General features: G+C 38.9%; 1 protein-coding gene across 1 annotated transcript; it reads right to left on the minus strand.

The window, feature by feature from the left end:
- Nucleotides 1-1,864: 1,864 nt before the first annotated feature.
- TSHZ1 (teashirt zinc finger homeobox 1) lies at nucleotides 1,865-10,960 on the minus strand. The gene is made up of 3 exons (XM_062511610.1): nucleotides 10,920-10,960; nucleotides 8,352-8,386; nucleotides 1,865-5,058 (listed from the first exon to the last, which is right to left on the minus strand). Exons 1-3 carry the CDS (start codon nucleotides 10,958-10,960, stop codon nucleotides 1,865-1,867), a joined length of 3,270 nt encoding a protein of 1,089 aa, XP_062367594.1.
- Nucleotides 10,961-11,695: the final 735 nt, after the last annotated feature.

The following is an 11,695-nucleotide window of genomic DNA, read 5'->3' on the forward strand; positions in this document are numbered from 1 at the left end:
AGCCTCTGAGGTCTTCACCACTGCCAGAAAGGCAGCACTGCAGCATCCAGCAGACTGCAGGGGCAGGACCCACAGCCTCCGACTGTGGAACTGTTGAAATCAAAAGGTGCTTCACCAGAGAAGGGAGAAAGGAGACACCCTTTGAACACACACAGAAAATGGCTACAGGTACGGCTACAGAGCACAAGGAAACTAACTTGGCCAAAACCTTTGCAGCCTCTCTTGTACCTCACCGAGGAGCAGAATGCCCCTCGCTGCTCTGGCTCTGTACCTTTTGCAGTGAGTACCTGCTGCAGATCTCTTCTAAGAGGTTACCAGCATTACAGCTTCGAACGAGCATGTCAGCACACATATCACGAGCGATGATTTCAAATAGATTTTTGCTGGTTGATTATATCAACTATGCCTCTTAGAGCTGGAATAACACCTCAAAGGCAATATAATGACGACATGACAATGTATGTAAATCAAGAACTGCATGTGGGTTTATTTTACACTTGAGAAAATAGTGGATTTAATTGTGTGAACCAAAATGTACTGTACAATATTAATGATAAAACATCAAAATGTATAATTCATAGTGCATTGCTTGCTTTATTTTTATTTATTTATTTTTTTTTGTCAGATAGTTCCTTTAAGTACATGCATCTGGAAAGATGCAGGTGCCAGTAAAATTCTTCTATTTATATCAAGCTGCAGGAACTAAATTTTATTCAAAAAGTGTGGTTTTACATTATATACACAGAAATCGAATATAAAATGACAATATAAAAAGTTAAAAGAGAAAGCATACAGCCAGAAGGTACAAAGAAAGTTGAACGGTTTAAAATGGTACGATATGTAACATGTATTTTTTTAAGCTGATGCTGGCAATTTACAAGGAACAGAAACCAACATTTGCCCCATTTTTTTTGTTTTCATTTACCAATGCAGCACACTATAGAAAGGTCAGCTTGTACCAAAGCTTAACATTTGTAAATAACTATAAACTGCAGTATTTTACAGAAAAAAAAATAAAGGAAAGAAAAGAGCATTTTTACATTTGTTTTAAATAACAGCTTGCATACTTTTTTTTTTCTTTTTGCCAAAAAGTGGCAATTCTCAGCATCCAGAGGGTTTGGGCATAGTGGCAACTTGGTTAGTTTTTTTTTTTTAATTATTATTTAACTTATACAGTTGGGGCTTCCTAACCCCTTGAGTACTACACAGCTCCCCTTCTTCCAAGGACTGCATGCACAATATCTTCACAAACCAGTTATGCATTTGAAAAAAAAAAAAAAAAAAAAAAGAAGCTCATTCATGAAAAAAAAGTCCTGCTTCCGACACAGCTCTTAATTGAATGAAATGCCTTTAAGCCTTTTCTTTTGTTTTGTTTTTCCTTATTTTCTTATTTAGTCACTGGGAAAGGCACAGAAATGCTATTACAGTTCTCAGAGAGTTAAAACTTGACACTACCAGGTTCTGTGACCTTTATTGTCATGGCAACTTTGTAATTTTAGGATGTCTCTTTATCATTGTTCTTTGTGTCTTTCTTTACGGCTAAATTAATGTCTCTCAATAGTGTCTCCCACTATATTCTACAAAATATAGCTTAACATCAAGGACAGATGTTGAAAATAAAGGTCAGACTTTGACTCACAAAAAATAAAAACAGAAACAAAAAAATAACCATGCACAGATCAGACAAAGAGCATATAAATATAACTACAAAGTAAGTGTAAGAAAAACCAAGGTCCAGATAGGCAGTTCAGCAACAAAAGTAAGACTGATTTCAGAGGCTCAGGTCAGGCCTAGTGCAGTACTATGAAGAAGTTTAGTGCAATGTTCCTGTGGTCACTTGCATACCTGGCTGCTTACCTGGACGCTATTGTTTTTCTAACTCAGTTACATAGATCAGATGGTCCTCTGGGGACTTGCCATGTGTTTTACTAAGGTGCAGTTTGACTGCATGCTTGCTTGCAAAAGTTCGGTTACAGAGCTTACATTGGAATGTGGAGCCTAAGTCCTCCTCGGCAATTCCAAGTGAGCCCAAAGTCTTGTTTGTGAGGACTTTTGAAACATTCTGCTGTTCTTGAATCTGATTAAGTGGCAACTTTGACAGATCCTTCAAACTAAACCCTAGGTGTGTCTCTAAGTGACTTATGTATGTAGAAGCAGTCCTGAACTGAGAGGCACAATCATTGCAAAAGAAAACAGGATGTCCTGTGTCCAAGTTCTTTAAAAATTTAGTTCCACCTGTCCTCCTTAACTGATACTTCACATTGGCCAGCCAGTGGCTAATTGTGGTCATGGAAAGACCAGTAAACTTAGAGATGTGTACCCGCTCTTGTGGACCTAGGTCCGACATAATGTATTTGCCTTCTGGGGTCTCCCTCAAGCTGGAAGCAAACTGGGCTTGAAGGATCAGAAGATGCTGAGGGTTCCAGTTGGACTGCCTGCCCTTCCTCTTGTGTACTGGTGACAGTTCATCCAGAGCTTCCTCAAAACTGCTCCCATCAGCATCAGACTTCTCTGACACAGTTGAGGGAGTTGAAGACTTGGGTGTCAAACGCCCTGTGAGGTTCTTCACCATATCAGAAATATCCAGCAGGGCACTCTCCCTCAGCGGGGACGAGGCAGAGTCAGCCACACTGGAAACAAGAGGCTTGTTTTTGGATTTAGTTAAATCAATAGGTTGATCGCTGTTCTCATAGTAATACCTGTCAATAGCATCAGCCTGCTTGACTGGAGTGGTTGGGTAAATGGGTTTGTCCAACATACTGTTACTAATTTTGTACAGCATGGCCAAAGGGTCCAGAGAGGGGCTTACCGGCTTAGAAATTTTGCCTAAGTGGGTATTCATAATGGACTGTAAAGCGCTCAACGGATTAATGAAGGATGGCTCAGGTGAATGGTCTGTGATAATTCCTAAATTGTTACAGCCATTTGCAACCTTTGTTTTAAGCGGCTCTGTACCATTTGGCGTATGTGCTTCTGCTGGACTATCCTTTTTGACCTTCTGAACTTCAGACTCAGAGCTCTTCTTTGGCTGCTGTTTGTTATTTATTTCTTCTGCTTTTGGGAAGTCCTTGTTTTCTTTAGCAGCAGGTGACATGGGTTTAACTGGAGAACTCTTCTCCTTCTCCAAAGGCTTCTCTTCCTTCTTCATGTTGATTTTACCTGTAACTTTCTCCACCAGTTCCTCCATAGCAGACACATTGCTCTTGTGAGGTGGTGGTGTGAGATTGCCTGGGGAATGGATGAGTGCGTTGTGTTCTGACGACAGTGATTTCACACTGCTTGTGTAGGACGGCTGTATTTGAACACTCTGCACAGCGGGCTGAAGAGGTTTGACTGTTCCTGGGAGCTGGTAAGCTGCATGAATACTGGGGTATCCTCCCCAGGAAGGGGCTCCATTTTGGGCTTTGCTGATGGCTGTTGTCACTGTGTTCTCCAGGGATTTCAATATGTCTATTCCGCCTTTAGGACTATCATCTAGGTCCTCCTCTCTGAGGTATTGATACAAAGTTGTTGGCTCAAATTTCTCTGTAGAGTCCTCACTCTCTTCTTTAATCTTTTTCTCTGTTTCAGTGACCACCAGTTTTTCCTTCTCTAGGTCTTTCTTTTCTTCTGAGTTTGTGGAGCCCACTGGGGAATCGGGCTGCTTTTTAATATTGGAGGCTGGTAGCCTTGTATGGGTGGTGGGTGGAAGAGGTATAGACTGTATTTTCTCCTCCACCACTGGGTCCAACACTAGCTGCTTGCCTTTTTTGGAAGCAGAATTAGTCACCTTCAAGAAATGACCAGTGACCATCATGTGAGCTGTGAGCTGCTGCAAAGTATCATGGGAACTGCCACATTCCATGCATTTCAGTATTTGGGCTTTGCGTGCCTCAAACTGCCAAGTGTAGCTAGCACCATTTTGATAGCCATAGCGGTTGTTTGGAGTCACATAGGGGTTGGCAGTTTTCTGATCCTTTGCAGACTCACCCAGTGAAGCTTCTGCCGTGATCCCTGTTGGTTCGGGTGAACAAGGTGAAGCCAAGTCCTGAAGTGCTCGCTTTTTGGTAGAAGGGACCAATTTGGTGATGGCTGGTACTGGCTCCTTCAGAGGCACTTTCTGGTAATGCTTTGTTTTTATCATATGGACGCTGAGGTCTTGCAAAGACTCAAATGAATGCCCACAGTACATGCACTTCAGCACTTTCTGGGCATCCTCTTTGCCTTCCATTTCCATAAGTGATCGTTTCCTCGGCTTTGACCACCGTTTGGTCTTATCAGCTTCTTTATCTCTGTTGTCATCACGGTAATGTCCAGTTTCATTCATGTGCACTGTGAGTTCCACCAGCGTGTCGTAGGCTGCACTGCAGTCTTTGCATCGGAACTTGCTGGCACCGGTGAACACAGACCCATAGAGTTTATTGTTCTGCCGGTAAAGCTGTACTGTGCTGAAGAGACTCGGCTCTGGGAGAAGTCCGTATGATGAGGTCTGCTGCAGAGTTTTAGCCAATGCAGCTTGGTGCCAGTCGTAACCCGAGCCACCACTGTTACTATTACTGTTACTAGTACTACTGGTGGTTGTACTGGTACTAGTGCTGGTACTGGTAGTACAGGTACTCTGGGAATTGGCATTGGCATCAGTACTGGTCGTGTTTTCATTCTGGCTGATTCCATTGTTGCTGGTGGTTGGATTGGATTTTTTTAAGTCCAAAGCTAAACTGGACCAGCAAGTCTCTGAAAGCAAATTTGCATACACAGCTTTTATTTGTGCCAGGCTGTCCTGTGGATAGGAAACATTGTCTGTGCACTGAGGATCCTCTTTCTCTTCTTTAGAGGAAGTGCTTTTGAAATGGGCCAGCTGATCGCTGTTTTCACTAAACGGCGAACCATAGCCTGCATCCTGATTAGTTGCAGTGCTGACTGGGGAGTTCTGGTAGCTTTGAGCCTCTTTGATCTCCGTTTCTTCATTGCACAAATACTCATTCTCCTGGATGTCCAGAGACAGCCCATCATCTTCCACACTGTCTTCATCTATTTCTGCTGCTTTCAATTCTTCCTCAGGAACATATGCTAAAATACAGGAGGGGAGATGGGGGGAAACAAGACAATATTATTGAACACGCACATTTTACATGGTTCTCCTGCACTAAAAACAGTAACCATGAAGACAAATTTTGAAGATACATCCAAAACCCAAACTCACCATCACTCACACACTCTTCCTATAAATCCACATATTCTGTCATGGTTACAGTTTGATGTCAGTGATACTGAAGAATAAACTTTGACTTCAGCAGTAAAATATGTGCCAGGACCACAGTAAATATCATAATATCAAAACTAAAATCAAACAAAGAGTCTACTAAACTAGTTTTTATCAACTTTAAAAATGGCCTGGTACTGAGCTATATTTACTGCACTACATATGTATGTGAAACGCATTGCAGCTGACCTGCATCCCCCAGACCATGACACTCAGAATCACTGACTGTTCTGTCTTTTCTTGCAAAATGGCTTTAGCTACAGCTTCAGGGGCCATTTCTGTGTCACTGATACCTGATTCTAATGAAGCCATAGAAGGCAAGAGTGTCAGGTCAGCTGTTCCCAGGGTCTCCTGGTGTCTGGCTGTACTGCATCCATCTGAGAGCAGAACAGCTTTCATTTTTGAAAGGTGAAAAAAGAAGCAAGACTGACTGCTTTCTGAAATGGGTAGGATGTACTTTGCCTCCTGTTATGATCTGATGTAGGTTCTGCATATACCATTTTGAAAAAAAGCTGTCAGAAGCTAAAAGAAAATGCTATAGATTAATTTCTTAAAGCAACAAACAAAAACCTTGAGATCTCCACTGCAGTTTGATTATTGGCTTGTGGAAAATACAAAACTTTGCTATTGCATTGCTATCTGTGAAACTATATGATCTCACCAAACTATGTGTTTGTCTATATCAAACTATTTGTTAAACTAGCAAATGTGATATTCATGAGCAGATGGCCATTACATCAAAACACATTTACTCCAAGGGCTCAATTCACAGAAGTGACTTACATGTACCTACGTGATAAATGTCCACTTTCATTGCAAAGCAGAAAACATAGTTGTACACATTTCCCTCCAGTTTTGTAAAAGAAGCTTAAAAAAATCACAATGCTAATGGAATATAGATAATTTATAAGAATGCCGAGGTAGAAAATATGGATTATGAACAATTTTCAGTAACTGAATAAAAAAGTGCCTTCTTGTCAGGTGAACTCTGCAGCAAGTGATGCTGAAATGTGTCCTGTGTCCTTTCATGGTAGAATACTGAAAGAAAGCCAGAATAGAAGCACTTCTATTCCTATGTGGTATGAAGAAAATATGCATTATCATGTGAAAAAAGATGAGGTTGTCTTCAACTGGGGGGAGCATAAGTACAAGTCAAACTTTTTTTTTTTTGTACACAGCTAACATATTCTGAAATGTCTTTTCTAAAAAATAAAAAGAATCTTCTTTCACTGTAATATGAATACTTTTGAAACATATTACGGTCAGTACTGTATTATGTATTCACCTTTGCAATTCAGTCTTAATGCAGCCCCTAATTGCTTCAGCCCGATCTTTTAAGATGAAGTAGGAAAATACTCCATCTAGTACTGAGGTTGTACTGAACCTTAAGATGCCCATTGCATTTTTCACCTGTGCCCTAAATGTCAGTATTTTCAGACAATAATTTGACCTTTTGGTTTTTAAAAAAGTTCTAACCAGGGCCCAAACAGATAAATCAGCCTCAAGTGTTTTCTAATATGTTCAAAAGGACAGGTGAGTACCAAGCACAATAAATAAAATTCAGAAATAATCCTGGAGTCAAAGGCCAGGAAGATGTCAAAAAAGCATTGTAAAACCAGATGAAAATATTCTCCAACAGGCATTCTGCCATAAAATGAAGATAGAATGCAGAAGTAGTAAGAGAATTCAGAAGGCTGTCAGCTTCCTTGTCTTGCAGCAATGCTGCTGTTGGAACACTGCAGGTATTTGAGCATGGTAGGACCGCTGCAGTTCTGAACTCTAGGTACACACACAGAATTCACTCCCACAGCTGCAGTCTAGAATCTCTTAGCTCTCTCATTCAACACACCTGCTTGCAGTAATTTCTAATGGCAAAATACAAGAAATTTTTAAGTTTCATAAAAATGAAGAACAGTTTAAGAAGAGTATGGTTTCTAATTTTGAAATTATTTTTAAATAGAAAATAAACCCCTCTGAGACCTAAAATGCACAACAACGGGCAATTACCATCTGGTATTTTTATTTAAAAAAACAAAAAAGAAACAAAACCCAAACAAGTACAAACTAAAATCTGAGAGAACATATATTTTGAGCTTTTATGAACAGCTTTCTTATTACTAACCACAGTGCAACTATGCCATTTTTCTCTAATTTTCACATCCCAATATTTTGGGATGAAAAAAACTGCAAAAAAATGTTGTAAAATGCTGGATGTTACGAGAGTTGATACAGTATTTTGTAAGGATCCATACAAATTATTTGCTATCACCTCTTTATTTAATTTTAAATTGCATAAATACATATTTTTATAATTGCTATATAAAACGATCTATATATCTGCTTAAGTAGAAACTCTAATGATCCAGTGCCGTATCTTTTATTTTTCTTTATTTACTTATGATGGCATTTTCTCTTTTCTCATACTTTTGCATTGTATCATAAAAATAAAAAGGAGCTAAACCACTCAAAAAACATTAAAGCTACATGTAAGGTTCATGTTAAGCTGCCAAAGCAAAGAAACTGAGTGTCAGGGTGAAATATCCATCTTTTACTCACTTTTCCTGCTCTTTAATTTTGCTGAGATTTCTACATGATTGAGTTCACTCCCTTCCCAACATATACTGCAATATAAGGGTTAAGAATGCACAAATGGCCAGAACTGTGATTTTCAACTGTTTCAGAATTTAAGCCAGTTCTAAAAAACCCTGAATTTTTATGATGTGTATACCCATGTCTGTACACATATCAAAAGTCACAAAAAAATAACGCTTCTTAACAAAGAGAGAATAATTTATATGCAATGTTTAATTTCTATCACAGCAATAAAAAATAGTCTATTTAACTCCTTTGGTTATCATATGATACAGACAATACCTGTTCATTCAAGACTACTAATACTTATGAGATGAATAGCAGCACACTCAACATATGGTATTTTGCAAGGTCAGTGCAATTCTCTAACTGAAAAGGTTTCTGTAAGAGCTAACACAGAAGCAAACAAAAAGAAGAATGTTAATGTCTAAAATCATGTAAATTTTACTAAAATTCTCACAGAAATTTGAGAAATAAATAAAATTCAGTATTTTTGACACAGCAAAAATGTTCCTATTATAATTACTTGCAGAGAGAAGTAATATATTCTGCCTTAAATAAAAGCATGAGATATTCAGATTTTAAATTATAAAAGGTAGATCAACAGTCAGATTTCAGACAACATATCTTTCTGTGACTGGGCAACTCTCAGCAACCATTTCCAGACGTTCCTGCATCTGCAAAGATACTGCTGGTTTACATGTGCCAAAACCTCACAAAAATATCAAGAGCAGATATAAGCAATGATCCTCCTCAACAGTAACTATATTCCAAGCAAAATAAATTACACAACACAGCATCAGCTTTTCTCTTCCTTCTTATTTCTGTCTGGACAGACTGAGGCAAATGCAAGGTGTAAAAGGAGGAAAACCTTCAAATTCCAGACAACTAAAAATTATGGGGAGCATTTTGTATTTCTTTTCTTCCTAATAAGTCTTGCTATTATTTTTTTTTTTTTTGCCTATAAAATGTGCCTTCTGGACGCCAATGCTTCCCCATAGATATACTGTCATCTCTGAGCAGTGTTAAAAGCTGTGCATTCTAATCTAAGTGGACACGAGATGCTATATATTGTACATGTGAGTAGCACAGCACATTGTGTTTGCTTCAGTGAGAATATTTACACTATAAATACACATCCATTGTTTGAAAAAGCAGACAGAGATCTGAAATGTAAGGATGTGGTTAAAAATACAAATATTCTCACACAAAACCTTTCCACAACCTTGGAACTGTGCTTTTGAAGGAATTTGTCTCTGCGGAGGTATTCTTTTCCATTAAAAAAGGGATTCAACATTGAATAAATTATTTTGAAAAGTACCAGAAGTAATAATTGTATTTGGTTTTAGTAGTCTGCAAAATTAAGTGCAGTAAGCTCTTCAAGACCCAATTTTAAATCCCCCAAATAAATAAATTTATTCAGAAGAAACACCTAAGCAGTGTAGGTCACAGTTTACTAAAGGAATTGAATACTGAAATAATTTTCACTGAAATACCTATTTCATAGTTTTGACAAATAGGGATAGGTTTAGGTCTAAAATTCTTCACTAAATCAGGGCCTACTCTGTGACTAAACAATAGTGGCACAATGTGAGTGTTCACCATTCTTCAACAGATGTATTGCCAGAGCTTCTAATATTTACCCAGCCAACAGGAGACAGCAGCTGCAGAAGTTTTCACAGCCCACACTGTCACCTTGCACAAACTGCACTCCAGGCTGGGGGTGATTTCCACTGCACACAAGAACACATTTCATATCTTAGGATAAAAAAAGTACAAATAGAAAAGACAATCTATAGCCACACATCTCCCTCATTACAGAAAATCAAGAGGCAGATGAAAGAACCCAAACCATTTACAGATGCGTTTCCAGAATACAGAGTCATGAGAGTTTTACAGAAGAATCCAAAATCTCACATTATGAGGGTTTAACGTGACTGCTGGAAGATTTGCAAATCTTCTGTATTAGTATATACAAATGTTCATACAAAATTGTGGCACAGATGTTACAAATCTGTGTGCATGTGTGTGTGTCTGTATTACGATGTCACTATGGTGGAAAAATATGGCTTTGTTATGACAATGGCTGAGGAGCAGCAGAAAATGAGACAACCAGATAACCTTACTACAGAGGTTTGTGTCTTTCATTTCTAATTGCAGCAAAATGGGGGGCAAAATACTAGAACTGCCTACCTTCTAATTCTAATGCAATGGGTCTGAAAAGCAGATAAGGTGCTGTAACAAGAACAAACTCCGTGCTTCTAGCAGGTTGAATGATAACCCTTAAAGGCATCCCATTAAAAGCCAACAAAAAGATTCTTCACCTCTTTCTCTTCTCTCCTCTATCCCCTTAAAATGAGTGCTGCAAATTATTAGCCAATGCTGGCAATTGGAGAACGAAGCAGCTTGCATGTGGCTATATTTTCACAGTGATTCTAATCTGAGAAATTTACTTGCTCTTCCCTTTCTATCTGATAAACTATACATTCAAGCGTTCTCATTAGTGTTCGGATCACCAAAGAGAGCTGGAGATGAATCAGTCCATCCACCCCTCCTCTCCCTGCTCTGTCGAGATTATTTCATTGAAATGTTCATTTTCATCCCTGCTGGCAACATTAGAATGGAAGTATTTAACCTGTTTCCATTACTTATACAAATTACCATTATGGGGTAGGACAGATGTTAGAATCATGCCACATAACTGACTTCCATACATTCTTTACAGGGAGGATATGAAGAAGGAAAGCTGTTAGATCATATTATCTAGTCTCAATAATGTTCTCTCTCCTCCCAGATTCATTAACTTCCAACATCAACGTTTCTCTTTCTTTCTGTGTGAAAATGCTCCGTCTCCTTGAGCTCACTTAATTTGGAGCAGGAAATCTTTGTCAGAAATAATTTTTTGATCAGGTGCTCTAACTAAGGGGAGAAGGGGGGTTGGGGAAAGAATAAAGAAAAGGGGGGGAAAAACCCAACACCTTGTCGAAAATGTTATTTCTCTAACATGGATGATGAAAGAGAAGTCAGTTAAGATGCTGGTACTCAAAGATGGCTGTCACTTCAGATAGGGGATGGCACGACTCACCTAGACAGGTGACGCTTTGGTGGAGAAAAGGCTTGCTGCATTATTGAGAGCACCAAAGATCAGGATGACAAAGACTGTAGGCCCAGGGAGCCTGGGGCTCCTAGAGAAGTGACTTCAGCAGGCACATGGATTTCAGCCTCCATTTGAATCACTAACTAATAGTGAAGTACAAAACAAAAGTTCTGTGATTAAAACGCAAGGACACCCCAGTCACCATCAGCTCTAACTTTCTCTTAATTTTGAAAGAACATGGGAAAAGCTCAAGGTGTTTAGATTAAAAAAAAAAGAAAAAAAATGAAAAGATAAAAAAAGGATTTTATTACAAATTACTTATTCAAAAGATTTTCCTGTTCAACTCCTTATTTTCCTGCTGAATTATCTTCCTGCCCACCCCTTTAATGCTTGCTTAAGGCTTTGTGATTTTGCCATCCCAGAATATATCATTGCACTCTGACGTAGCTGAGAATTACTGTAAAACGCATCAAATTTGCCAGCCCTTCTCACATGAACAGGTTTGCAAGAGAAAGTTTCAGCTCTGAGTACAAACAGCAAACATGATTCTTACAACATTCAAGGCAAAATGTTGCCAAAGATCAACATGAAAACCCTGATAGTCTGGATTCCCTGACTGTGGTGGCCAGGTGACTGGCAGGGATTTTGGGGCTTTGCTTTGTCTCAGCCTTTCCATCATTCAGCATTCTTTCGTATGTGCATAACAGCAAGGATGAAAAAGTAAGGAAACCCCTGAACAAGCAAGCAACCACTTGGTAGAGACA

Source organism: Cinclus cinclus, chromosome 1, assembly GCF_963662255.1.
Source record: "Cinclus cinclus chromosome 1, bCinCin1.1, whole genome shotgun sequence".
In the NCBI taxonomy this organism is placed as follows: domain Eukaryota; kingdom Metazoa; phylum Chordata; class Aves; order Passeriformes; family Cinclidae; genus Cinclus; species Cinclus cinclus.